The following is a 27,192-nucleotide window of genomic DNA, read 5'->3' on the forward strand; positions in this document are numbered from 1 at the left end:
TTCCCACCAACAGTGTATGAGGGTTCCTCTTTCTCCACAACCTCTCCAACATTTGTCGTTCTTGGTTTTGGATGTTTTTGCCAATCTAACGGGGGTAAGGTGATATCTTAGTGTAGTTTTGATTTGCAGTTCCCTGATGATTAGCGATGATGAACATCTTTTCATGTGTCTATTGGCCATATTCATATCTTCTTTTGAGAAATGTCTGTTCATGTCCTCTGCCCATTTTTTGATCGGGTTGTTTGTTTTTTTGTTGTTAAGCAGTGTGAGTTCTTTGTATATTATGGAGATTAACCCTTTGTCGGATAAGTGGCTTGTAAATATTTTTTCCCAATTAGTGAGCTGTTTTTTTGTTTCAATTCTGTTTTCCCTTGCCTTGAAGAAGCTCTTTAGTCTGATGAAGTCCCATTTGTTTATTTTTTCTATTGTTTCCCTCAACTGAGGAGTTACAGTGTCCGAAAAGATTCTTTTGAAACTGATGTCAAAGAGTGTACTGCCTATATTCTCTTCCAAAAGACTTATTGTCTCAGGCCTAATCTTTAGGTCTTTGATCCATTTTGAGTTTATTTTGGTGTGTGGTGAAAAAGAATGGTCGATTTTCAGTCTTTTGCATGTGGCTGTCCAGTTTTCCCAGCACCATTTGTTGAAGAGACTTTCTTTTCTCCATTGTAGGCCCTCTGCTCCTTTGTCGAAGATTAGCTGTCCATAGATGTGTGGTTTTATCTCTGGGCTTTCAATTCTGTTCCATTGATCTGTGGACCTGTTTTTGTACCAGTACCATGCTGTTTTGATCACTGTAGCTTTGTAGTATGTTTTGAAATCGGGGATTGTGATTCCGCCGGCTTTGTTTTTCTTGCTCAAGATTGCTTTAGCAATTCGTGGTCTTTTGTTCCCCCATATGAATTTTAGGATTGTTTGTTCAATTTCTGTGAAGAATGTTCTGGGGATTCTGATTGGGATAGCATTGAATCTGTATATTGCTTTAGGTAGTATGGACATTTTAACTATGTTTATTCTTCCAATCCATGTGCAAGGAATGTCTTTCCATCTCTTTATGTCATCGTCAATTTCTTTCAAGAAAGTCTTGTAGTTTTCATTGTATAGATCCTTCACTTCCTTGGTTAAGTTTATCCCAAGGTATTTTATTCTTTTCGTTGCGATTGTGAATGGGATAGAGTTCTTGAGTTCTTTTTCTGTTAGTTTATTGTTAGTGTATAGAAATGCTACTGATTTATGCACGTTAATTTTATACCCTGCTACTTTGCTGTAGTTGTTGATTATTTCTAATAGTTTTTCTGTGGATTCTTTGGGGTTTTCTATGTATAAGATCATGTCGTCTGCAAACAACGCGAGTTTTACTTCTTCGTTACCTATTTGGATTCCTTTTATTTTTTTTTCCTGCCGAATTGCTCTGGCCAGCACCTCCAGTACTATGTTGGGTTTTCTTATGTTTTGAGGTCAGCTCCATGCCCTGGCGATCAGTCTGCCTCGCTCGGGCTTTGTGTGTGGAGCGGGCACCAAGGAGGTGCTTGTGGACACACGGATACATCCACACCTGCAGCCTTGCTTGTGGACAGGCGCAGCCATCCTCCTTCTCGGCATCTGGGTGCTGTCCATTTCACCCTGGGGCCTGATCCAAGTCCTGGCCAGAGCATTAGCCTTTGTTGCGTGACCACGGGCAGTACTGTGAGCCACCAGCAGGGTGAGGGCAGACACGCCTTTCCAAAGAAGTGTCTCCCTACTCTTTTGGTAATCAGCCTTTTGTGATAGGCAAGCGGGTGCCACAGAGACCCAGGGCAGGGCCTGGGGTCAGTGGGTCCCTTGTGAGAGGGCTTCCTGTGTTCAGCCCTGGGCAGTCTTATTTGGCCACGTAACAGCTCATGTAGCATATAGTATGTTGTTTGGTCTGGTATGCGGAGAAAAACAGTTCAGTTCTAGGAAATCCTAAATTATTATTTCCAGAGAGGATAAACTAGTGGGTGAGGCTGGTTTCTGTAGAGGTGACCTTTGATCAGTGGGAGTCTCAGGTGGTCAAACTGCTCAGTTCACATGGCTCCTTCCAGCTTGTTCTGAACCAGTCTGGGCATTAAAACCAGCGGACTGTTAGGGCCAGTCTGGTGGCATAGTGGTTAAGTTTGCACACTCTGCTTTGGTGACCAGGGTTCGCAGGTTCAGGTCCTGGGCGTGGAGTACACACCACTCATCAAGCCGTGCCGTGGTGGCATCCCACCTATGAAAAATAGAGGAAGACTAGCACAGATTTTAGCTCAGCGACTATCCTCCTCAAGCGAAAAAGAGGAAGATTGGCAACAGATGATAGTTCAGGGCCAGTCTTCCTCACCAAAAAAAAAAAAAAAAAAAGCTAGCCTGCTGTCACCTTGACTCACTGCGTGTTGGGTGTTTAATCGAATTCCTAATTGAGGAAAGGCTGCGGGTCATTTCTTCACTGAGGCTGTCTCAGGTACCTAGTCACTAATAGCTGGCCCAGTTCAGTCAAACCACACACTCAGGACATGCTAGAGCACATGTTAGACGTATAATGTGAGGTAAAATAAATGTTTTTATATAATATATGTTAAATTATCTTTTTTGATAAAAGTATAAAAGAAGTAATATTACTTAGATTATGCTTAGTTTTTACCTCTGTGTTATCAGAAATTCTATCAGTTATCAGAATTAATATGTAATATGGGGAGTTCTTGTTTTAAACGTTAAGTGTAGAGTGTGTTTTATATTTTCTGTAGCTCCTGAATCCTTTGAGGAACTGAAATCCTTATTATCAGGAAAATCGATAGAAGAGCAGCTTTTGGTGGTGGAAAGAATTCAGAAGTGCAACCATCCGAGTCTCGCAGTGGGCAACAAGGCCAAGTTAGAGGTACGCTGGAGGCAGCGCGCTGCGTCATGGGAGCTCAGCCCAGCCCTGTCTGTGGGTGGGAGTTGCCTCAAGCTGACGGTAACGGTGCGCTCCGACCCTTACAGCAGCGTGGTAAATGCCAGGGGCGTTCAGAGCAGGCAGAGAACCACCCCTTGACATTCGTCCCCTCCAAGGCCACAGCAGGCCCAGGAGGAGGCAGGCACGGAGCCCTTACTTCACAGGTGAGGAAGCTGAGGCCCAGGGGAGTTTCCCTCACATGGCCAGCAAGTGGCAGAGCCGGCCTTTCAGAGAAATGGGTAACTACAAACGTGCCTTTTCCTCTTTCAAAAATGCTGCATATTTACTGAACAAAGCGCTGTGCCAGGTGCGTTCTTGGTTTTGTTTGAAGACTTAGGTGTCGTCTACCATTCTGTAGACGCACACGCCTGAGACCCGGGCTCTTCTTTCCTCTCCTCCTCCTCGTGTTCAGCAGCATTCTTTGCGTTATGTAGGGCGCTCTGTCCATGGCCGTGAGGCCCTCCCTCTCCCCCGTTTGAGCCAGAGTGGAGGTGATGTGCGTGTACGCCTGTGGTTTTGTTCTGGGGGTCGGCTCTGAGCTCTCTTCCCAATCCGTGTTCCTGCAGAAACTGTTCGGCTTCCTGTTGGAATACGTTGGAGATTTGGCTACAAATGATCCACCAGACCTCAGAGTGATTGATAAATTGGTTGTGTAAGTAAAAATAGTGGGTTATCTGGAATGTGGGGCTGAGTTTTTTTATCCTATTTAGAGTCTTAAAATACATCTCAGAGTTACTAAGGAGGTCCTTGTAAATGGGCCTCACAGCATACACCCACTGGTGACTTCAACGATGACATCCCACTCTAAATGGGATCACCCTAGAGATGGGACATGTTTTTAACTACAAATTGACGTTAAGACACTTGCATACTTGTGGACTTGTTGATAGTATTTGGTGGCTAATTTCCTGTTTCATTCACCAACAAAATGTCAAGCTCTGCTTGGGTGGGCCGAGAGGGGTTTGGAACATGGGGTAGACAGTGTCCCATTGTCACCCCAGGAACCCGGCCCCCCAGGTCCATGCCTCAGTGGAACCCCGATGGGGCTCCTGTTTGGAGGCAAGTCCCTCTTGTCCGCCTGTCCCTGCCCTGTCCAGGGATGGCTGAGGCAGGTTTTACCTCGCTGCACCAGAGCCCCAGTGAGAGCAGAGCCCTCCCTAGTGGCTGCTGGCCCCGTGTTGGCTGGAGGGAGGGGGGTCGGGAGGGTTAGTGAGAGCGTGTAGCCTGGTGGTGCTGCTCTGGGGCCGGCTGCCTGCCGTGCACCGCCCCCCTGCATGCCAGCTTCTGCCATCCCAGCAGAGCTTGTGAGGACTCGGCGAGTTCACATGTGAAGCACCTTAGAACTGTTGGCGTGTCTGGCTCGTAGAAGGAGCTCCCGTCGTTACAAATAGAGCCCCTTCAACGGCCAGCACTGCCGAAGAGTTCCCACCAGACTTTTAGGAAAGGGCCAAACGTCTACAGTTAGCCCCCTTATCTGCGGGGATGTGTTTCAAGACCCCCGGTGGGCATCTGAAACCACGGACAGCACCAGATCCTGTGTGTTATGTTTCTTTCTGTACATGCATACTGTGATAAGGTTAATTTATAACTTAGGCACAGTGAGAGGTCAAGAACAGTAACTAATAATGAAATAGAACAATTGCAACAATACACTGTAACGAAAGTAAAGTGAATGTGGTTTCTCTCTCTCAAAATATCTCATTGCCCTGTACTCGCCTTTTTTCCTGTGATGATGTGAGATGATACAGTGCCTGTGTGATGAGAAGTGAGTAGAAGGACAGGCGTTGTGACGTAGCGTTAGGCTGCTATTGACCTTCTGACGATATGTCAGAAGGAGGATCGTCAAGCCATGACGATGTCGATTGGTTGGGTGTCAGAAGTGGACTGTGTCCATGGTTGGGGGTCCAACAAAGGAATGATTCACATCCCGGGTGGGACTGAGCTGGCTGGAGCAAGAGGGCATGAAACTTCATCACGCTGTTGACAGCAGCACTCAATTTAAACTTATGAATTGTTTATTTCTGGGATTTTTCTATTCACTGTTTTTGGACTGCGGTTGACCATGGTTAACTGAAATTGCATAATGCAAAACCATAAATAAGGGGGGCTACTATAGATTGTTATAAGAAAACCATGGTGGTTATAAAAAACCATCGGAAAAATTATCTGGATCACCAAGAAGGCCAGCCAGAGAAAAACAGAAAAAGTGGATTCGTCCAAGGGTTTCCACTTCTGACTTCTGCAGTCAGCAGGTGACTTTATAGGAAATGGTGAACGTGGGAGGTTTTGGGGTTTTTTCCTATGTTTTTGTTATCTAAAGTCATTCTCCCCTGACTTATGTTTCTGATTGACAGGCAGTTATATAATCTTTGCCAGATGTTTCCTGAATCTGCAAGTGACTCCATAAAATTTGTCCTCCGAGATGCCATGCACGAGATGGAAGGAATGATTGAGACGAAAGGCCGGGCTGCATTTCCAGGGTTAGATGTGGTAAGAAGTGGGGGCTTGGTGTAATCCAGGCATTCGCCTACAGCCCCCAGAAGGGCCGATGATCGAGTATAGTGCACACAACTTGGAGAGGTGGGAGGGCGTGGCCGTGCCCTAGAGCTAGAGAGTGATCTGGACGGAACAGACCTGGAAGGATTGTTTATCCAGTAACAGTTAACTAAAACGTGTTTCATAAAAGAAGAAATTCTGGTTTGATTCCGTATGAATGGGGCTGTGTTTAGTCTTAACGGCAAAGATTTCAAGGCAAGCAGAAGGAGTGTCTTTTCCTGAGGACCCAGGCCTTAGGAAGATGGGGCTGGTCTCTCTCAGTCTCAATGTCTGATCATTCGCTGGGACGTTTGAACCGCTCTGCGGTGTCTAAGTTTCATGACAGTCGTGTGCTGTATTGTCAACTTGAGTAACTTTGAAGAAATACTTGCTCAATCTATTCCATTTTCTAGTCTTTGTGTTGAAATGAATTGACAATGACTAACAGAAACTTAAAAATATGAGATTTATGTTTATGGTTTTAATAGACTCCCGAAAATAGGATCTGAGCCAGTATCCATGAACCATCGCTGTGATGTTAGTTCTGTTGTGAGCCTCAACCCAATGCCCTGCTCAGACCTGTCCCTGTTTAACCAGTGACTGGTGGGTTCCTAGAGCCGTGGGCCGAGGAGACTCCGTCTCTGCCTCCCGGGAGCCTGTTGCTGCTGTGGAGTGTTAGTGGGGAAGCTGTGTGGCCGGGGGCACAGCCAGGCTGCCCGGGCCTCAATCCCAGTTCCTTCGTCTGAGCTGTGTTCTGGCCTTTTTCCCCTTCTGCAAGTGGGGATGATGGTTACCATAATGCCTGCAGGCCCGACGTGAGAGTTCATGAGTTAATACACATAATGTGGTCCTGTCGCTGCCTGGATGCAGCTGTCCATAAACGGTGGCTGTCACCACCACCACTATCCCTTAGCTCAAACTGATGGTCTGTTGCTGGCGAAGTGAGGTGTGGGGTGGGGGTGCCTGGGAGCCAGTGGGCCCTTGTTTCACCTCTGCTCTCGGCTCTTGTCTTCCTTGGAGTCCCAAATTGGGGGGGTCGACAGCTCTTGTGGAAGACCCTCCCGATAGTTCTGTGGTTAATACAGGGGCCCCTTCTGAGAGCAGAAAGGAGGAAATGGGGTCCCCTGGGGTGTGCCTGACATCTGAATTCACATGGATCAAAGTGATCTGGTTCTGGGTGCCTTGGAGGACTTGGTGCCTCAGGGCGAGATAGAACGTTCCGCAGATCCTCCAGAGCCACGGTGCGGGGACACCTTCCTCCTCTGGTCTGTCATCCAGGCTTTTTGGTGCCTCGTGTCAGGGTGGCCTGTGGGTAGTCCCCTAAAAGTGCAGTGGCCTTCCATATCCACAGTTGCGCATCCGCTGGTGCACCCCCGTCAAGGAGCAGAAGGCCTGTTATCGTTGCATCTGTACCGAACGTGTACATACAGACTTTTCTTCCTTATCGTTATTCCCTAAACAATACAGTATAACAACTATTCTCTTAGCATTTGCATTGTATTAGGTATTACAAATAATCTAGAGATGATTTAAAGCGCATGGGAGGATGTGTGTAGGCTATGTGTAAATGCTACCCCATTTTCTAGAAGGAACTTGAACCTCGAGGATTTTGGTATCTACGGGAGGTCCTGAACCAGTCCCCCGCAGATACTGTGGGACAACAGTAACAGCTGGCCATCAGTCATCCAAGACAAAACAGCCACATTTATGTTTTTAGACGTCATCATGGGAGGATGTAGTCGAGGCAGCTTCGTGTCTTGGAGACAGCAGGCTCCCTGCTTCCTCAGGGATATGGCAGGCTGGGCAGTGCGCAGGCACCCATCTCCAAGGCTGGCCCAGGACCACCAGGTGGCCGTGACATTACACCCCCGCCCCCACCCACCCAGTTTGACATGTTCTCAGTCTCATTGTACCTGCCTTACTGCCTGATAGGAAATTAGACCCACACAGTTTCCAAGAAATAATGCCTTCAAGATTGGCCGTTGCTCAGAACCAGGGCCTATTGAGAAGCCAGAACAGAATTCTGGAGCTTTGTGGTCTGTTTGTCACATGAAGGGCAGATGGGGGGCGTGAAACTCCACTGAGGAGGAAGAGCGGGGTTTGGAGAAGGGCTCCCCCCAACCCCCAGCGGCTCAGATCCTTCCAGAGACAGCTCAGCCACCCTCCTCCCCTCCTCTCAATTGGTGCTCTCCGACTCCTGTTAAAATTGCAGCATCTCGGCTCTGGCACACTCTCCTCCTGCCTTTGTTTTCCCAAGGCCACTGTCACCGTCCACTGTCATATTTGCCGTTGCAGGCAAGAGAAGGGTTTCCCTCCTGCCACAGGAAAGGCTGTTCCAGAGACTTTTCTCCGTCGCTAACAAGAGGGGCCCCTCCTCACAGCTGAACCAAAATGAGCTCCTGGCTTTCGAAACCAGCTCCAGCCGGGAAAAGGGCTCCTCTCACAGGCTGCTGCTAAGGTGTCCCTCGAATGCCAGCTGACAGACAGCACCAGAAACTTCTGTCTTATCATTAGCTGTTGTGAAAACTTCAACTCTTTGTTTTGCTAAGGCAGTTTGTGAGATGTTTCGAGGTAAATAAGTATTTTCGAAAAGCTGTGGGTAGAAAGGAAAGGGACGTGTTTGGAATATTCACAGAGGCAGTGCAGGAGACTTCAGCTGACCCTCGCCACGGCCCTGCGAGGTGCCTGTGCGGTGAACTCGCCACACGGTGAGGAGGTTGGCTCGAGGAGCCCGCCCGGGATGGCTGAGCCGGCAGGAAGCAGCATTAGAAGCTGATGACCAAGTGGGCGCTTGGCCACTCTGCTGTACTGCGGGCGAGTTTCTGTCAATTTTCTTTGGTCCAGAAAGTTGCTGCCTCTGTGCCCATCCCAGGTGATGGAGCCTTGGTTCCAGCTTCTAGTGTAGAAAAATGCATTATGTCTTATTGGACGGGAAGATAAATTTTCTAACCTAAGGTGCTAGAAGTTACCTCCAGCCAAGACGAGAATGGGATTCTTCTGGTGACAGCTGCTGTGGCCACTCTGAGAGCAGCTCTGCCTCATCTCCATCATGTCAGGACATGACGTAGAGACAGGCACGGGAGATGGGGAAACTCGGAATGCTTGCCATTCTTCCCAGCATGCTTCATAAAGTTGAAAGGGAAAGGAGAGGTTTTCTTCCTCTGACCTGGTGGTTCAGAGCAGAACGAATGGTGTCAGACCCTGAGAACTGGCTGCTTCCTGCTGAGCCGAGGCAAAGGGCAGTGAGCACCCAGTTGGCAAATGACCTCTGCCCCAGACTTGTGAGCGTGAAGCTCCAGGACGGCTGGCTCGGGACAGGGTCGAAAACCCTCCTAGGCTCACAGGGCAGTGCAGGCTCATCCTGCTTCTGCTTCCCTGTCCACCAGAGAAACGTGCCTTCCAGAAGAGCCTGGCCGTGTGTGGTGTGTGCGAGGGAATGGGCGTGCTCGAGTGAACAGGGAGGCGGTGAGGGGAGGTGCTGCCTGGCCACAAGGTGACAGAGGGACTGCACGGCATCTGTAGACCCTTGCCTGCAGTTCACCAGCAGTTTCAAAACTGGTTTTGTTCTTGGGCCCTCCGTAAGAGCAGTATTTTGAACTTCGTTTCACTGCCTTTAACTTGTGTGGTAACACTTTTCTTTCCAGCTCATTTATTTGAAGATTGCTGGGATGTTGTTTCCGACCTCTGACTTCTGGCACCCTGTTGTGACCCCGGCACTGGTGTGCATGAGCCAGCTCCTCACTAAGGTGGGTCCTTGCTTCCACCTGTGTGGGTCAGGCCCACTCCCTCAGAGCCAGCATCTCGGGGCTTTGTTGAGCAGGCGCGTGGCTGAACAAGGGTCCTGGAGACTGACCTCTGGGGATCAGGCATAAGAAAAGCTCATCCAAAGGGGTCTGTGAAGACGAGTCAGGAGCTCTGAGATCGGAAACGGCCCCAGCTCGCAGCTTCAGCAGCCCCAGACGAGCTTCTGGAGGGTGTGACCCCAGAAAACAGCCTTTCAAGTTGGTGGTGAAGGCATCAAATCTGCTATGGGGTTCTGATTCTCTTTGGCTTAAAAAACTTCAAATAGTTCCTCTCTGCTTGATCAGGCCTTTCATGGGGCGCCTTACCACAGTAATTGTGTGAAAAGTGGAGCCTTATGAGCAACAAAGCTCTTGGCTGGATTGAATCTCACTTGATTCGTGCAGGTGAAGCTCGGGGCACACGGCTCACCTGGGAAGCCAGGTTGTCTGCCCTGCGCAGTGTTTCAGAACGTTGTTGCCGACCAGTAACTGCGCCGTGTTCCTTCGCCAGTGCCCGGTCCGGTGTCTCCAGGACGTCGTGAAGGGTCTGTTTGTGTGCTGCGTGTTCCTGGACTATGTGTCTCTGTCTCAGAGGTTCATACCTGAGCTTATTAATTTTCTTCTTGGGATTCTTTACATAGCAACTCCAAACAAACAAAACCAAGGTGAGTTGATTTGAGGGAGCTTTCTCAAATATATTATACTTTGGGATTTTTTTAAAGATTTTTAAAAGTAATTCATACTCATTATAGAATGTTTGGAATATGGAAAAGTAGAAAGAAGACAAAACCATCTGAAGTCTTACCACCCAGAGTAGCATCCTTTTTTCCTCTGCAAGGATGGGATCTGTGGACACACATTTTGAAAAAGTCAGGATCCTACTTTATGTGTCCAACATGGTAGCCAGTAGCCACATGTGGGGACTCTGAACTGAGACGCACCCCAAATGTACAGTGTACCCCAGACAGCAAAGACCACCAAAAATGTGTGAAATATCTCAGTTCCCTATATTGATTATGTGTCAAAATAACATTTTTTTATTTTGGGTTAAATAAAGTCATTAAGATTTATCTTTTTCTCTTTACTTTTTTGAATGTGGCCACAAGAACATTTGAACTCCCTCGGGGCTCCCGTTTTATTTCTGGCGCAGCCGTGCTCTGTGTGGTTGCTACAGCGTCCCGAGTTTTGGAAGGAAAGACAGTCAAAAGCAACATTCTGATGAGAAGGAATTTTAGCATCTGTTGATCTTCTAAGTTCTTGTCCTCACCTCAGCTCCCCTCCATTCCTCCGAGCAGCTCCCCGTGATGCCGGCCGCATCCAGATGCTTCCTCGCACTTGCTTCCCTCTCGGGATTGTCCGGGAGTTGCTTGGCCTTTGTCCCCTCGCGCTCTCGTGTGTATAGGATTGCTTTCCCGGCCTGATCGTAGGTCGCATCTCAAGGGCAAGGCCCAGATCTCCTACTCCGGCCCGTCTGTGGTGCTGGGCGCCGGGAATGCCCGCTGGGGCAGCGTTATTTCCGAATGTGCTTTGGCGTGTCCGGCACTCCCTCCAGATGAGTTTGTTAACTGTCACCTGTCCTTTTACTTTCCCCTCATAACCTCATAATGAAACTTGCCTGCGTGTAGCTCCTGCTCCCTGGCTGCACAGACCCCACGCTGCGTGCCCCTGCATGCCAGGTGTGGTGGGCCCTGGGGAGGCACGGTCTAGCCCCAGGGGACCCCATCAGAAGATGATTGCAGTTCAGCGTGAAGGGCCACAGTGTGCACTGGACACTGGCCTTGGGGAAGGGGTGGGCCTGCTGTTCGCTTGCTCGCCCCTCTCCCTTTGCTTGGCCACTGCCCACTTTGCTATGCCTGGACCGTACCAGGTCCTCGTGCCCTTCCCCTGCAGGCTGTCCCTCTGCCTCCTTCACTCTTCCAGGTGGTGTCAGGGTTAAGACCTGCACACCTCTCGGGCCTTCGCTGCCGTTCACCTCTGGGACAGGCTTTCTCTGACCTGGTTAATTCTGCAACTGCCCCCACCCACCCAGCACTCCCGACTGACCCTCTCACCCTCCTCTGCTTCTCTTTTGTCCATTGTTTCCTTCTGACACTCAGTCTAGTTCTTTTGTGTCTTAGGGTACGGTTGACTGCCTGTCTCCCCACGAGGGCAGGGACGTGGTCTGGTTTTGAACATGGCCAAGCACCCTTGCCAAAGCTGTCACCCTATCTCTGCACATAAAAACCAGTGTATGTTTGTTAAAAGTGAACTTTCTAAAGGCTTTGCCCTGTAGAGCCTGCCCTGTGAGTCCAGTAACACTCAGAGACGTCTCTGTCCCGTCCCACCTGGAATTAGGTTACACTCTGGTGCACCCTTTCAGAGCCTTTGGGAAGAACTCGGAGTTGCTCTTGGTTTCTGATGAAGAGGACATGGCCACATGGCAGAGGAAAAGCCTGTCGCTTCATTGGGCGAGTGGACTGAAAGCCCAGACCAAGACAGAGGCCAACCACACCAGGTATGTGCAGGGCCTGGGGTTCCTGGGAGGGGGCACCTGTGCTTGAGCCGGGCACCACCCAGGACCCGGCCCAGCACCTCGAGGGTGCACCAGTGTTACCTCTGTTTGCAGATGATATGATAGCTGTTAGAGCTAATGAATTCAGCAAAGTAGCAGGATACAAAGTCAACACCCAGAAATCAGTTGCATTTCTGTATATAATGAACAGTCCGAAAAGGAAATTACAAAAACAATTCCAATGACAATACCATGAAAAAGAATTAACTACTTAGGAATTAACCAGGGAAGTGCAAGACTTGTACACTGAAAACTACAAAACATTGCTGAAAGAAATCACAGAAGACAGAAATAAATGGAAACACATCCCATGTTCATGGATTGGAAGATTTAATTGCCTCCAGGGGTTAGATTCAGCATAGGAGTTTTGTAGTCATAAGCATTCAGTCCATAGGAGGAGGGGGAGAATGGGGAGGGCTGGGGCTTTTGTTTTAAGCCCTGCTATTCTCTGTTTTTCTTTTGTTTTGTTGCTGAGAAGGATTCGCCCTGAGTTAACATCTGTTGCGAGTCTTCCTCTCTTTTTTTTTCTTTCTCCCCAAAGGGGATGATATGTACATAGTTGTATATTCCAGTTGTAGGTCCTTCTAATTCTCCTTTGTGAGCCACCGCTACAGCATGGCTACTGACAGAGGAGTTGTACGATTCTGCGCCTGGGAACTGAACCCAGGCAGCTGAAGCAGGGCGTGAGAAATGTAACCACTAGGCCATCAGGGCTGGCTCTCTGATTTTTTAAATTATGGATTATTTGAATTTTTTTAAATTTTCTAATTGTGTTAAAATACATAGGAAGTTTACTGTCTTAACCGTTTTTACATGTACAACTCATTGGTATTGTTAACACTCAGGTTGTTGTGCAGCCATCACCACCATCCATCCCCATGACTCTGCATTTTGTAAAATTGAAACTGTGCCCCCATTAAACAACAATTCCCCATCTTCCCTTCCTCCGGCCACAGGTACCCACCATTCTGCTTCCTGTCTCTATGGATTTGACTACTCTAGGGACCTCATATAAGTGGAATCATACAGTATTTGTCCTTTTGTGACTGGCTTATCTACTTAGCATAAATGTCCTCAAGGTTCATCCATGTTGTAGCATGTGTTGGAATTTCCTTCCTTCCATTGTGTGTATATTATCACATTTTGGTAATCTGTTCATCCGTCAACGGACACTTGGGTTGCTTCCACATTTTGGCTGTTGAAGGCTGCTGTAAATAAATGTCTCTTCGAGACCCTGCTTTCAGTTCTTTCGGGTAGTTACCCAGAAGTGGAATTGCTGCATCCCATGGCAGTTCTATTTTTAATTTTTTGAGGAGCCTGCACACTGTTTCCCACAGGGGCTATACCGTTTTACATTCCCACCAGCAATGGACAGGGTTCCAGTTTCCCCTCAGCCTCGCCAGCACTTGCTGTTTCCTGTCGTTTGGGTAGCAGTCGTCATCATGGGTGTGAGGTGATAAATCATTGTGGTTTTGACTTGCAGTTCCCTAATGACTACTGCTTTTCAGCTCTTTTCATGTGCTTTTTCACCGTTTGTATATCTTCTTTAGAGAAATGTTTATTCAAGTCCTGATGGCCAGGAAAGAAATACAACATTCCCAGAATGTGTACTATTTTCAGCATATAACTGCTTGATTTTGCAAATAGTAGTTTAGAAACTAAAATGGAGCCTCAGGTTGGTGTTGCATTTCCCTAATGTTTTTCCTATTCAGGAAATGTGATGGTGTTTTCTTTAACGCCTAACACCCTGAACCGACAGCTGCTGCTGACATTGCTGGTGGGCATATATTTAACCTCAATCTACCATGGCCTATGGCGGGTTTTCAGAGTTGTGTGTTGGGGATTTTAATTTTTTTAAGATTGTTGACTTTGTCAGTAACTGAAAGAGAGCGAGCTGCTTCCCTTCCCTTCCTTGCCTCTGCCCTGAAGCTGGATGTTGCCCCCTTGCAGATTGTCCTGCCTGGCCGTGTGTCTGGCTCTGGTGAAGCGCTGTGTGCTCATGTATGGCGTACTGCCGTCCTTCCACGACATCACGAGGCCCCTCAGAGCCCTCCTGACGGAGCACCTGGCAGACTGCAGTCACCCCCGAGAGCTCCAGGTGAGGCTTCCTGGCTACAGGGTCCTCTGCCCTGGCCCGGCCGTTTGCATGAGAGGGGAGCAGCTTAGCGGGCATTTTGTCATTGGGGTTGCAGCCCGAGGAAGTAAGGACACCATCTTTACAATGGGAAACAAAATTAGAGCGAGAAAACTAAGCACAGGTAACTGTGCTGCTGGACTGAGCCTGGATCTACAATTTTGTCCGAGAACTGTTACATTGTTCCATGCTCCTGTCAGCCTTCCTGCTGCCCACCAGGACCTAGACAGTGGCTCCGGGCTCCACATTCCTCCTGGGCCACACAAGTTTTCTGAGGATGGTCCCACTGTCCTGTACAAGGCGACAAGAAGCCGTGAAGGACGCCATCGGTTTGACATGGAAACTCCCACGTGTGCGTCTAAATGACCGTCTTTAAGGCCGTCCGGTCCGTCAGCAGATCTTTGAGTTCTGCTTGAATTTCACTCTGATTCCTACTTCCCGCGCATGGCCCGCCCCCGTCTTCTCTCACTTGGTCTCCAGTCTCCTGACCCTGAAGTCATTCCACACCAGCCCTGGGATTCTCTTAGAGGGGAAGTCATTCCCCCAGTAGTGTCTAGTCCCATGATGACAGAAGGCAGAGTCAAGGCTGCAGTGCATGAGGCCAGGGCGACCTGGCCCTCCCCCTTAACATGCTCTCACCTCCTCATATGGGGTTGTCACACTTGCCCTTTCCTCTGCCTCTCCTCAGAGCCATGTGGCTTGTCCCCTTGCTTCCTTCAGGAAGCAAGGCCACCTGGGAGAAAGTGGCACCCACTGCTTGGCACTTCCCCTGCCTCTTCTCCATGGCATGACCACTGTCTTATCTCTACCCCACTAGGACATTGGCCCTGTGAGGACAGCAACTCGGCTGTCCTTCCTGGGAGTGTCCCCAGAGCCAGGGCAGACCAGCTGTTGTCCACACTGAGTCACGTCCTCTTGTAGAAGGTTGATGAGGCTGAGGCATCAACACCTACCTCTGCCTCCATCCACTTACTGTAGACGTGGCTGTGGCTTACCTTTTAAAGGACAGAGTGGCTGTCTGGTCCTGTGGGATTTGGGCTGGCCAAGGGGCAGTGATGGGGTTCACAGACCTGGGGTGAACTGAGCTGGTCATGCCTTGTGTGTAGTCCCCATGGAGACTGGGCGTTTGGCCCTCGGAGTTAAATGTCTGGACAGGGGGTTAGGGGTGGCTGTGCCCATGGTGCAGGAAGCCTGAGTTCCAGGACACACCTGTGCAAGGGGAGAGGAATGGAACCAGCATCAGTGGGCTACCTTCTAGAAAGTTCCTCAGAAGCCCCAGCCAACTCTTGGAAGCCAAGGCCATGATGAAAGTACCTTAACTGTCTGGTTCGATTGTAATGAAAGTAAGGTCAAGTCACAAAGACTGCTCGGTGCCTCATCATGTGGGTTCCCGTTCGCTGCCTCTGCACCTGACTCCCCAGGGTACAAGGGAAGACCTCTCACATGTGTCCGTAGAAGGGGGGTCCCTAGTGCCCAGCACAGTTTCCTTGGGAAAGAAGATGCCGTTATGTTTGCTAAATGCTAGAAGCAGTGACTGTCCTTACTTCCAAGATCAGTCTCAGTGGGTCTGTAGCACTGCCAGGCTGGGCAGCGTGAGGAAGGAAGTGACCTGTCCCCTTTCACATCAGCAGGAAGATGGAAGCTCCCACTATAGCTGGGCCACGTCTGTGAGCACGGCTTCTTTGCACCCACACCCCTGTATCTTGCAGATGAGGCGAAGGGCCCAAAGGGCAGTGACAGCAGGAGGGTCTGAAGGAGGCAAGGTCTCCCTGTGATGAGGCTGCGATGCTTTCTGTCCCCCTTCCTCCCGGAGGCCACAGAGCCTGTTGGAGGAGCTCATGAGGCCACATGGTGGGCAGGCCCATCACAGTGTCAGCTGTTTTCTTGTTTCAGGAGCTGTGTCAAAGCATATTGACAGAAATGGAAAACCAGAAGCATCACTGTCAGCCGCTGATCTGTGAGAAGAGCAAGCCAGTGCCTCTGAAACTGTTCACCCCCCGGCTGGTCAAAGTGTGAGTCCAGCAAGCTCCCCTGCCCTCCCCCAGCTCCAGGAAGCGCCCAGGGAGATCAGGGCTGTGGGCTCAGCCCCAAGTTGATGAGGGGGAGGCCAGCCTTGACTCGAGGCCTCGGGGAGAAGCCCCACCCAGAGCAGACGGCTCTGGCTGAGAGACGGGGCAGACTAGGCTCACCTCCTCGACGCTGGCTTTCCTCTTGTAGCCTCGAGTTTGGAAGAAAACAGGGAAGCAGTAAGGAGGAACAGGAAAGGAAGAGACTGATCCACAAACACAAGCGTGAATTTAAAGGGGCCGTCCGGGAGATCCGCAAGGACAACCAGTTCCTGGCTCGGATGCAGCTCTCAGAGATCATGGAACGGTGAGCGAACCCGTGGTGTGCCGTGGTGGGGGGCCCACAGCTTCACGCTGCGTTCCCAGCTGGTGGCCCTGGGCCCCGCTTGGGCAGTGCTGGGGGAGGGCGCTGGTCCCTCCCCTGCCCAGATGCCTGGCGCTCACAGGCTCAGCTGGGGCTGAGGGCCGGGCCAGGCAGGTTCGTTCCCCTGCTTTTCCTCCATCTGCATTCGACATGGCAGTTGGAGGCCTAAGGGGGTTCTGAACTGCTGTTGGGTCAGATACGAAAAAGGCAAGATGTCCTCCAAAGACTAATCCAAAAATGGGCTTTTGTTTTTTGAAGGGATGTGGAAAGAAAGCGAAAAGTGAAGCAGCTTTTTAACAGCCTGGCTACCCAGGAGGGTGAATGGAAGGCTCTGAAGAGGAAAAAGTTCAAAAAATAAATAGTTTTATCCGTTAGGCAAGGAGATGCTGTCTGTGGAAGTGGTCAGGGGTGCCGTTGTGGCAGAGTGATGTGGTGTTTGCTCTCCTTCAGTTTCTGTTAAAACACCTCTCCTGATGAAATGCGCTTTTGTACTTGGGAGCGGCCTCCTGAGAGCGTCTGCTAATAACTAGAAGCGGTTCCTCCAGTCCAGACAAAGCTCAGTCAATCACAAGATTTGGGACTTAGGAAATCCTGGCCAGTGCTGTTTTTGGTCAACCAAGGATATTTCCCTGCGTGTATAGAATTCGGAGTGTTAAATCACGTTATGTAAATTACAGTTTCAATTATAAATGAAACAAGGTTGCAGACAGCTCAGAAATGAGAGAAGAAAGAACTTGCCCATAATCCCAGCACCCTGACAGCCACATGGGGCACTGTCCTCATTCGGTCTTGGCTTGCTGCTTTAGGGTGCCGGCCTTGGTTCTGGAGGGCGGGCTGCTGGGGAAGCTGGGAGGAGGTTGGGCCCTGTCTGCACTGGCCCAGGGGGCAGTCTTCGAAGTTTTGAGCCAGAGTAAGTTGGAAGATGCAGAGGCCATGGTTAAGGTCCCAAGCTTGTCAGTTAAACAACAAAATGCTGGCTTTTCATCCTCTCTGCACTAACCAGGCTTCTTACGGATGGAGGAGCAAGGGCAGTGTGTGGTTTGCTGAACCCCAGAGAGGCTGTGGCTGCAGGCAGTGAAGGAGCCCTCCTGCCCGCCTTTGTGGCCCCCATTGAACTGCACAGCCTGGCACAGGGCTACTTCCTTGCACAGAGCCATCCCTGAAGCTGCCACTGCCTCCCTGAGGGAGTGCTGAGGTGGGAAGGTCCCCCGTCCCTTCCCCCACCTCAGTCTTGCAGGATGAGGCACTGGGGTCTTCACTCCCCAGGTGACTATAGGACACAGTGCCAAGGTCTTGCCCTTCAGAGCCAGCAGGCTGGGGTGGAGGCCAGTGTCACACAGCATGTGGTCACACTGAACAGCCCTGCAAGGTCGTGGAACATGCGTTAAGAAGCCTGTCCCTGAGGTCACACAGCCACAGCAGTGACCATGGCGAGATCAGGGATTAGCCAGACTGGATGTGGGGGAGGTAAGGAAGAGGTTGACAAGTATCCCACTTCTGGCTCCCCCAGCAGGGCAGTGGGAAGAGTAGGTTGGTGGGGAGGATTAGGAGTTTCAACATGTTGGAGCTCAGAATGCAGACAGGGCCAGAGCGCCCCCTGGTGGCGAGCTGAGCTCAAGCCAACATTGCCAAGAGCAGTCTTGGGTTTGCGGAATGAAAGGGTGGACGGAAGCAGCTGCGCTGAACCAGATTCTTGCCGGGTGCATGGCTCCACAAATCCAGAAGGCCTGGCAGTTGTCACATTCACCAACCAGGTTGGCTTCACCTTGTCACTGTGTAGGCCGGGCCTATGGTTAATGTCAGACAGCGTCAAGATTTCATCCCCATGTAAATGCTCTCTGTCACGCAGTTGCTACATTAATTCACCAAGCCCCTGACTCTGGACACTCGCCCAGCTGTTCCAGGAAAGTGGGACGAAGTCAGGTGCCGAGGTTGAAATGTGCCAGCAACAAGCTCATAAAGCCCCAGTTTTATGGACCATGTGTCATCTGAACATACCCCTCTCTGCCCACCCTGGGCCTCTCCCCAGCCCCACTCCAGACATAATTCTTGGAAAGGTCAGTATGGATGTAGATGGCTCATTGCAGCCCTGCCTCCTGCTCCTTACAAAGGGAAGAATAGAGAATGGGTTGTGGAAGAAGGTGGTTATGAAACCCAGCTCTGGCCACCTGGCCAGATGCAGAAAAAAGGACCGTTGTATTTCCATATGAGTACAATTGCATATGTATCATCCAACTCCATTTCTTCCCGCCTCCCCTCCACTACCATGTAATGTAAGAAGAGGTAACGTCCGTAACTTACATCTCAAGTGTGTAAGTTACAGACCACTAAAGGGGGAACTGGCTCAGCTGGCAGAGTGAACATCACCCAAACAAGGATAAAGGGACATTGTGTCCTTTTTGGGAAAGAGCTACGGGTCTTCTTTTGGGTTGTAGGTAGAATAATTGCTTATGTTAGGCATGAGTGTGACCGCTTTTATCTTTATTTGGAAATTTAGTATAGATTAAAGAGGGGTGTAAGTGCCAGATTGACAAGGGCTGGACGGTGGTGCTTCATCATGTCAACTTGGAAGCTGAACTTCATTTCCAAGAATTCCCTTACCCATTTGTTTCCAGTTAGGGTGGGCCACAGAGTCGCTTGAATGTTTAGAAGATGGAAGGAAGTGGGAGTGAAGGGCAAGGGTGCACGTCAGGTGTTGGCGTCCAGAGTTCCTCCAGCAGCCCTGGAGGCTCTTTCTCCAGCCTGCAACAGCTGCGAGTGGCCCCCCACCAAGAGCACCGGCTCCTCCTCCAGGTGATTCCAGGCCACGAGGACAGAGGAGAGGCAGACGTGCTGCCAGCTCAATCCTGTGGCTTTCAGTGGTTTCTAATCCCCTGATTTCACCTCCCTCCTTCCTCCTCACTCGGCTGCCCAGAAATTTCAGGCTCAGCCCCAGACGCAGAAGAAACAGTCCAACTGAGGTAGAAGCGTATGAGCTCAAACCCGTGGGACCCATGCACAGCGGTCGTGCTGCCAGCCCTACGCCTGGGGCTGCTGGTATATTTGTGGGTGATAGGCTGTGTCGGAGACACCCAAGTTGGCAGGACCGGAGTGCGGAAGGAGGGTCCGGTCGGGGCTGGACCCCACCATACGGTGGCGTTGGGGGTGGAGGACCCAAAGCTCCGGGGTCCTTAGAGTCATCCCCGCTGGGTACAGGTTGGCGGGCAAATGAGACTGGCCTGGAAGGCACGTTCGGCTCTGAATCCACCCCCGCCAGGACCAGGGCTCAGCAACTGCGGGACGGATGGCAGCAGACCCCCCACCCCCCGCGTGTGGGCCCTGTGCAAGGGGACCTGGGCCCCAAGACCCGCCAGGACGCTGCTGCTGGACCCCGGCCCGGGCCAGGCCTGGAGCCTCGCGGCCTGGGGGTCGGGGCCCGCAGCCCCTCTGGATCCGCTCAAACTCGGCAGGGGCGCCGCCGCCCCGCAGAGCGTCACGCCGACGCCGCAGCAGCCAGGGTCCCAGGGGCAGCGCGCGCGGACGGTGGGAGATACGGCAGCGCGACCCACCTCGCCCAACTGCCGGCCCAAGACCAAGCTGGCCGGAAAAGGAAGCGCCGGCGGTCCGCCCACTTCCGGGGCGGGGCGAGGGCGAGGCCGGGCGTGACCGACGCACCCGCCAGGCTCTGAACCCGGCAGCCCGCGTGGCTGTGTCTGCTGTGTCCGTCCGTCCTTCCGTCCGTCTGTCCGTCCCGAGCGCGCGCCCGCGGCAGGTGCAGGGCGGGGCTCGCGGTCCCGGGCGGGGGTGCTCCCGCATCCAGGGTGCGCGTTGCGTTCCCGCCCCGGAGGCGAGCCGGGCACGGGCGGGGGTCCTGTTCTCCAGCGCGTAGGGACTCCTGCACCCGCCCGGAGCCGCCCAGGTACCGCCCTCCACCTGGGCCTCAGTTTCCCCGTCCGCTCCGTACGAGGACGTGGGCAACTGCGTGGGGTGGGCCGGGGTGGTGTCCAAGGCTGCGATGCTCCCACCCCGACCCCTTGGGACGGTTGGCTTCGGTGGCTGTGGTTTCTTTGCGCAACCCCCGCAGCCTGAGTTTCCTGCTGCCCGGAGTCGGGGCAAGGGCGCACAGAAGGACCCCCTGGGTTGGGTAATGGGCACCCCTCAGCAAGGCGGGGCAGGCACTCCCTTTAGGGTGCTCGCTGGCTGTTAGTGGGTTGGGGCATGGCGGGAACTGGGGAACTCGGTTTCCCCCGTGGTTGGGTAGGCGCCTGAGGCTCGGGTACCCAGAGGTGCCCTCGTGCAGACCTGCCACCCCTCGGCCAGGCAAGATCAGAGCGGCCCCATCATGGGCTGGGGATCCGGCGGGAGCTGCACCCCGCGCCCACCCATCCGCCAGCAGCCAGCGTCGGAGCCCCGCGTGGTCACTGTGATCTTCCTCGGCCTCCTGCTGGACCTCCTGGCCTTCACTCTGTTGCTGCCCCTGCTGCCTGGGCTGCTGGAGAGCCACAGCCGTGCCCACGTGAGCCCTCCCCCATGTCCTGATGACCCCTCACCCCTGCGATGGCTGTCCACTGCTCCAGTCCTGTCAGGGACTCCCCCAGCCTTTGTCATGCTTCCTTGTTCCCCAGGACCCCCTCTATGGCTCATGGCAGCGAGGGGTGGACTGGTTTGCTGCAGCCATCGGGATGCCAGCAGAGAAGAGGTACAACAGTGTCCTGTTCGGAGGTATGGCCCTGAGCCCCACACTGGGGGCCCACTAGGGTCCTATCTTCCTGGACCCTTCCCTCTTCACTCCCTGGGCTCCTGCCAATCCCAGGTCCTTGTCCATGCCTTTTTGCTCCCAGGCAGTCTGCCCCCTCTCCCAGTGGAGTGTCCACTCTCCATGAGGTCCATCTCAGTGTGATCAGAGCCTGTGAACTAAGGGGTAGCAACCATGACCTCTGTGTCTTTCAGGTCTGATTGGCTCAGTCTTCTCCTTCCTGCAGTTCGTCTCAGCGCCACTTGCAGGGGCAGTGTCTGACTGCCTGGGGAGGCGCCCAGTGATGCTGCTGTCCCTGGTAGGGGTGCCCATGGTGTAGGAGCATACAGCCTCCTCCCACCCACCCAGCAGCCCTCTGGGGAGAAAAGGGGCGGCTGTGGGCCCTTCATGGTGCCTCACGGGCCCTCGTTGCCTCCTGGGGGTGGTGCATGAAGGGGCAGTGACTCCTGTGGCTAAGCCAGGCTGCTCCAGAGCTGCTCCTGCCACTTATGGGGACACTGGGAAGATGAGTGGTCCTTGAATGCTCCAGAACAGGGCAGGGTCCCGGGGGTGTTGCCTGGGTTTGCTGGCCACACCCTGGGCCCCTTCTGGCCTCAAGTGACCATGCCTGCCCCTTGGCCCCTGCCCTGAGGCAGGCTGGTCTGGCCGCCTCGTATGCCGTGTGGGCTGCCTCCAAGAGCTTCGCGGCCTTCCTGGCCTCCAGAGTGATTGGAGGCATCAGCAAGGGGAATGTCAGCCTCTCCACGGCCATCGTCGCTGACCTGGGCTCACCTCCTGCCCACAGCCGAGGCATGGTGAGTGTACACACTGGGGAATGAGAGGTCAGGGGCTCTTGGGCCTGGGTCTCCCTGCCTAGCTCAGGCGGCTTTCTCCCCAGGCAGTCATCGGGGTGGCCTTCTCACTGGGCTTCACACTGGGCCCCATGCTTGGCGCCTCCCTGCCCCTGGAGATGGCACCTTGGCTTGCCCTGCTCTTCGCAGTCTCTGACCTGCTGTTCATCTTCTGCTTCCTGCCAGAGACGCTGCCCCCAGAGAAGCGGGTAAGGTGGGACCCAGAAAGAAATTACTGACAGGTCCAGAAGTTGGGGGCTATGTTCCATGGGTCTGTAGGGATGCTTGTTGTGTATACGAGTCCCAGATGCCAGGGGAGGCCAGGCTGTCTTCTGCTGGTGTCCAGAGGCTCTTGGGACCACAGTACCTCCTGGGACCCCTGCGGTCCCTAGACTCCCCCCCACCGCCTCTAAAGCCTTGCAGGTGGACTAGAGGCCAAGTTGGCTGGGGCCCTGCAAGGTTCAGGGGCTGAGCAGGTTCAGTCATGCCTGTCCCCAGGCTGCCAGGCCTGGGGATGCCCCCATCCTCCTGGCAGGCTTTGCCAGTTCTGCCCCCACCCTAGGCATCCTCCATCACCCTGGGATTCCAAGCTGCTGCCGACCTGCTCAACCCCCTGGCCCTGCTCCACTTCTCGGCTGTGGCCCATGGCCAGGACCCACCCACTGCAGACAGTAAGGAGCCGCCCTCCTCATGAGGGTGGGTCTGTTGCTCCCTCGGGCTGCCTGGGGTTCCCCCAGCTGCTGTCGGGGCTGTGGACCCCTTACAGCCCCTTCCCTGCTGCTCCCCAGGGCTTGGCAGTCTGCGCCGCTTGGGCCTGGTCTACTTCCTCTACCTCTTCCTGTTCTCGGGCCTGGAGTACACATTGAGCTTCCTCGCACACCAGCGCTTCCAGTTCAGCAGGTGGGAGTGTGGGGCCCCTGGAAGGACCCCGCCTGGGGACACCCTGCCATCTCCCCATGCTGACCCCCCTGCTTCTGGGCTGACTCTCATGCTGGCCCATGTCCCAAGGCCCAGCCAAGGAACCTGGGGCAGCCGGTGGCTCACCCGGAGGATGGGTGACAAACAGGCTGTCACCCGGGCTGCCTGGCTCGGCATGTCACAACAGGGGTGGTCAGCCAGCCTGCAGGGCTGGGACGCTAACAGCTCCCCGCTCCTAGCCTGCAGCAGGGGAAGATGTTTTTCTTCATCGGTCTCACCATGGCCACCATCCAGGGCGCCTACGCCCGGCGGATCAGCCCTGGCAGGGAAATTGCAGCTGTGAAGCGGGTACAGGACTTCCCCGGGGGTAGGGGGACAGGTGGTGTCCTGAGCTCTGCAGGAATGGGTCCTGAAGTCTGCCATGCTACTCCTAGGCCATCCTGCTGCTCGTGCCCGCCTTCCTCCTCATCGGCTGGGGGCACACGCTGCCTGTGCTGGGCTTGGGGCTGCTGCTCTACTCCTTCGGTGAGTGGGCCCGGCCAGGCTAGAGGCGGGGCAACGGGGGGCTGGGGACCGGGAATCCTTCTAGGTCACAACCCCACTGGCATCTCCTCTGGGCCGACGGGCACCTCCCTGATGTCTCCTACCAGCCGCTGCTGTCGTGGTGCCCTGCCTGTCCTCCGTGGTCGCTGGCTATGGTGAGAGGCTGTTCTCTTGACTGAGGCCACCCTGGGTGGGAGGAGGCTGGTGGGCACCTGATGGCCTCTCCCTCTCTCCCCTACAGGCTCACCCAGGCAGAAGGGCACAGTCATGGGCACACTGCGGAGCCTGGGTGCCCTGGCTAGGGCGGCAGGGCCCATGGTGGCTGCCTCAGGTGAGGGCCGTGGGACAGCACTCAGGGCATGCTGTGTGCCCTGGAGAGGCCAGGCCAGGCCCGGGGGCTGCCAGCCCATGCTGGAGGCCACACAGCCCCTCCTGGCCTCCCTCAGCTGCCTGTGTCTGCTCCTGCCTGCTTGGTTCCAGCCACTTAACCCCACAGCTCAGTCCTGCTGTCCTGGGGCCAAGAGGCGGGCAAGGGCAGGGTGGACACGCAGTGGGCCTCTGTCCCCACTCATGCTGTCTCTCCACAGTGTACTGGCTGGCCGGGGCCAGGGTCTGCTACACCGTGTGCTCAGGGCTCTTCCTGCTCCCCTTCCTCCTTCTGCGGAACCTGAGGCCTCCAGCACAGACAGTGAAGGCCGAGTAGCTGAACTGGCCCTGCCCCAGCCTGGGGGAGCTGAGGCAGGAAGTGGGAGGCCTAGGGCCAGGACCACTCCCCACTGCCCCCTTGACCCCTTCCTTTCCCCTGGGGCCCAGCCCAGGAAGGCCCAGGGCCTACAGCCCCAGGGGACCCAAGACACTCCTCTCCCACTCCCTGGTGTGGACCTGGGCAGCCCTGTGGAGCAAGGTCAGTGACTCCAAAACCTTCCAAGCTTTCTGCCTGCTTTTTACGCAGCGACACAGGAGATCAGTCAAGCCTCTGAATGACAGAATATAGCAGCTATTTTATACCAAGTGCCTTTCTCTAGTACACAGCTCTGCCTCATCACTCACCACCCTGGGAGACCCCTAGGCACCAGAAGCAGCAGCTTGAGCTGAATGGCTTCTAGAGCTCCATTGACAAGAAGAGTACAAGGCTCCCCACAAACCTCAGTGTCCCTTCTGCACGATGGTGAGGGTGGGAAGCCAGATGCAGGACCCTCCAAGCCTGAGGTATGCCCTGCACCCCGGCACACTGGGGAGGAGGGGCCCCTCTGCTGGGCCCTCCCTATCACAAAGCCCGCCTCTACCTGTCTGCTCAGCTGCAGCGAGGCTGAGACTTTGGGGTCTGCTCAGGCTGGGGACACAGGAGTGTCAGGACAGCTTTCTGGTGCTCTGTGGGCCCTGCCCAGCAGGCCCGTGGCCACCACCTTCTGTCCCAGTGGAGAAGCAAGCTGGCACTGAGGCAGGCAGCTCTCCCCAGTCCAAAGCGACAGTGTTTAATCAAGAAATAAACACTTGGGGATCTTTTTTTGGAACGTGAGATGAACTTCTGGAAGTCCTATTTTAAAGGAACAAAGAAAAAATTAAAATGTAAAACTGCTTCCCAGATTTAGATAAGGTAACTGCTTAAAGAATTTTATTTGTGAGTAAAACATGTTACAGTGAAGAAAGGACGTAGGACCTGTCCTCCCAAGCCTGTGTCGTATATGCCACTAAACTTCATGTTGTAATACAAAGAGTTAAAATAAACTACAAAAGTGAAATTAAAGTCACTGCGTATGTTGGGTAAAAGGAAGCGATCAAAGGGGGAGTCCACGTTAACTGAAGAAGAGGGTGACGCTGGAGAACGGGGACATCGCCTTGGCAACAAAACAAGACAAGAAAAGCAGCTTGCTCGCCAGGAAGCTCAAAGCAGCGGCCATTGGCATGCAGCCAGCCTCAGGTCCTGCTTGGGTGTCGCATTTGGGGGACCCGAGCACAGGTCTGGCACTGGGTCCATCAAGGGCACCCTCCTCCCCAGGGGGGCCTGTCTAGGGAGCAAACAGACTTGCCTGCACCTAGTTAGGCTGACACTGGGCAGCTCCTGAAATGGGTCACCCTCGAGGAGTCCACCTGGCCACCCACTAGTTCCCACTAAGCAGCTTCACGCTATTTTCCAGGGATCTGAGTTAAGTGAGAATTCACAATAGTGTCAAACAAGGACAGCAAGTTACGGCCCCAAAAAGTGACTGGTGGGAGATGTCAGGTGGGGACCACCAGGGCCGACTTCTACTTTGAGCTACCTTTTATCAAAACTAGGGTATCTTTCAGGCTGAGTTAAAGAGTAGGTTAAATCCCTTCTCAGTTCCAAAAGCCCCAAAATAGGTGAGCAGCGCTCTGCAGCAGGCCCCAGATGGAAAACTAAAGCAGAAAGTGAAGTGGCCCGTTCATGTTGCCAGTCAAAATTGTGGAGTGAATTGCAAGCCTGCTGAAATAAAATTCTAGAAAGGACTCTTCCCCCTCCTGATGTACCTTCCCTATGACAGGAATCTAGAGACTCCAGTAAGAAACTGTGAGCCCCTCAATCTGTTTTTGGCCACAGGGTGAGCTTTTAGACCATGCATAGGTTGCGTTGGGTATAAACAGGCCCGTTGGCTATTGGGGTTTCCGGCTCAGCCAAAACCCACCTCTCAGAGGCTGCCATGATGCCCTGGGCTGTTGGCAGGCACACGAGTGTTTTCACAGGACTGAGGCTTTGTGTGTATGAACAAAGAGATCACTGAGTAGATAATGCCGGCAGGAAGCTACAAGTCTGCTTCAGTCACCTGAGACCTTGGGGTGAAGGGAAGCCTAGCAGAGACAGAGTATGGGTTACTTCACAACAGGAAGGAGAGCAAGAGAGGTCAAGGCCAGAGCCAGCAGGGCCTCAGACCGTCCAGCCAGGACCATGACTTAACACCCCAGGGGAGAGCATGCCACCAAGGAGGAGACTGAGATGAGCCAAGGTGCTGGTCCCGGCAGGGCAGGATGCAGAGGTGGACACGGAGAGCAAGTCTCCCCCAGAATCTGAAGCTGAGGGCCCGAAAGTGGGCCGGGCAGGAGGGCCACTGTGTGCACACACGAGGTTAGCACCAGTCTACGTGGGGATTTGGTCACGCCGTGAGGGGAGCTCGAGCTATGTGGAGGGATGGGCTTTTTGCATTCCATTACACAAGAAGACAGAACACAAGACACAATCAGGGACAGTCTGGTGGCGTCAGTTTGTGCAGGACAGGCCTTCAGGAGTCGCTCCTCTTCTTGCTCTTCTTCAGGAAGGAGGGGGTGCGGAATTTCTTCTTCTTTTTGGATGGGGACTTGCCTGGAGACCCATCGCTGCCAGGGTCCACAGCAGCCCCCTCTTCGGCAGCTGGGGAGGCAGCCTCTTCAGCCACCTGGACTGGGGCTGGCTCGGGGCTGGCCACTGTGGGGGACCTGGTAGGGCTTGGAGGCCCATGGGCTTCACAAAGCCCCTCCTCCTCCTCCTCCAATGCTGGGAAGCCAAGCGCTTCTGAAGGCTCATCAGGGGACAGGTCGGGGAGAGTCGGCTTGAAGGTGGCGGCATCACTGTCATCTCCGGGAGTGGGCTCCTGTGGCAGGTCTGGTGGGCGGGGCAGGAGAGACAGGGTTAAAGGGCAACTGCCCAGACCTCAAAGAGGGACCTCGAAATAGGCAGTGCCATTCACAGACACTGCCACTATATTCGACTCTAGGGATTTTTAACCAAGAATAAGAAAACTGAAGGTATACTCTACTTCAAGGCTGGATGTAGCTCACAGTATAAAATGAAGACTCAATCTCAGGGCAG

General features: G+C 53.4%; 4 protein-coding genes across 8 annotated transcripts in view; 3 read left to right on the top strand and 1 right to left on the bottom strand.

Moving 5' to 3' along the window:
• The window catches only part of NOP14 (NOP14 nucleolar protein), a 29,254-nt gene extending 12,508 nt beyond the window's left edge, over positions 1-16,746 (top strand). The window contains exons 9-19 of one of the 2 annotated variants that reach the window (XM_046656065.1): positions 2,745-2,875; positions 2,980-3,096; positions 3,499-3,584; positions 5,287-5,422; positions 9,112-9,213; positions 9,761-9,914; positions 11,584-11,743; positions 13,751-13,898; positions 15,828-15,946; positions 16,152-16,307; positions 16,623-16,746. In XM_046656065.1, coding sequence (XP_046512021.1) covers positions 2,745-2,875; positions 2,980-3,096; positions 3,499-3,584; positions 5,287-5,422; positions 9,112-9,213; positions 9,761-9,914; positions 11,584-11,743; positions 13,751-13,898; positions 15,828-15,946; positions 16,152-16,307; positions 16,623-16,722 — 1,409 coding nt within the window. In that variant the 3' untranslated portion in view covers positions 16,723-16,746. The remainder of the gene's footprint in view (positions 1-2,744; positions 2,876-2,979; positions 3,097-3,498; positions 3,585-5,286; positions 5,423-9,111; positions 9,214-9,760; positions 9,915-11,583; positions 11,744-13,750; positions 13,899-15,827; positions 15,947-16,151; positions 16,308-16,622) is intronic. The other variant, XM_046656066.1, reaches the window with a different exon arrangement.
• Positions 16,747-16,993: 247 nt separating this feature from the next.
• Positions 16,994-20,032, top strand: LOC124237001 (translation initiation factor IF-2-like). The gene is made up of 2 exons (XM_046656072.1): positions 16,994-19,157; positions 19,279-20,032. Exons 1-2 carry the CDS (start codon positions 19,006-19,008, stop codon positions 20,030-20,032), a joined length of 906 nt encoding a protein of 301 aa, XP_046512028.1. The 5' UTR covers positions 16,994-19,005.
• A 2-nt stretch (positions 20,033-20,034) lies between these two features.
• MFSD10 (major facilitator superfamily domain containing 10) lies at positions 20,035-25,137 on the top strand. Its single transcript, XM_046656071.1, has 13 exons — positions 20,035-20,262; positions 20,664-20,859; positions 20,969-21,065; positions 21,294-21,397; positions 21,735-21,893; positions 21,977-22,138; positions 22,492-22,600; positions 22,718-22,829; positions 23,087-23,195; positions 23,282-23,372; positions 23,498-23,545; positions 23,632-23,721; positions 23,978-25,137. The coding sequence occupies exons 2-13, from the start codon at positions 20,686-20,688 to the stop codon at positions 24,091-24,093; spliced, it is 1,371 nt and encodes a 456-aa protein (XP_046512027.1). The 5' UTR covers positions 20,035-20,262; positions 20,664-20,685; the 3' UTR covers positions 24,094-25,137.
• ADD1 (adducin 1) overlaps positions 24,984-27,192 on the bottom strand; it is an 87,715-nt gene continuing 85,506 nt past the window's right edge. For all 4 annotated transcript variants that reach the window (XM_046656070.1, XM_046656069.1, XM_046656067.1 and 1 more), the window contains one exon: positions 24,984-26,985. In XM_046656070.1, coding sequence (XP_046512026.1) covers positions 26,627-26,985 — 359 coding nt within the window. In that variant the 3' untranslated portion in view covers positions 24,984-26,626. The remainder of the gene's footprint in view (positions 26,986-27,192) is intronic.

Source organism: Equus quagga, chromosome 3 (assembly GCF_021613505.1).
Source record: "Equus quagga isolate Etosha38 chromosome 3, UCLA_HA_Equagga_1.0, whole genome shotgun sequence".
NCBI classification, from domain to species: Eukaryota; Metazoa; Chordata; class Mammalia; order Perissodactyla; family Equidae; genus Equus; species Equus quagga.

What these genes read in the sequence shown, in the direction of transcription:
- LOC124237001 (XM_046656072.1), top strand. Translation starts at nt 19,006, where the DNA reads ATGTTTAGAAGATGGAAGGAAGTGGGAGTGAAGGGCAAGGGTGCACGT. An exon ending in AGCACCGGCTCCTCCTCCAG is followed by an intron (nt 19,158 to 19,278) that starts GTGATTCCAGGC and finishes TCGGCTGCCCAG; the next exon opens with AAATTTCAGGCTCAGCCCCA.
- MFSD10 (XM_046656071.1), top strand. Translation starts at nt 20,686, where the DNA reads ATGGGCTGGGGATCCGGCGGGAGCTGCACCCCGCGCCCACCCATCCGC. An exon ending in CAGCGCTTCCAGTTCAGCAG is followed by an intron (nt 22,830 to 23,086) that starts GTGGGAGTGTGG and finishes CCCCGCTCCTAG; the next exon opens with CCTGCAGCAGGGGAAGATGT. An exon ending in CTCCGTGGTCGCTGGCTATG is followed by an intron (nt 23,546 to 23,631) that starts GTGAGAGGCTGT and finishes TCTCCCCTACAG; the next exon opens with GCTCACCCAGGCAGAAGGGC.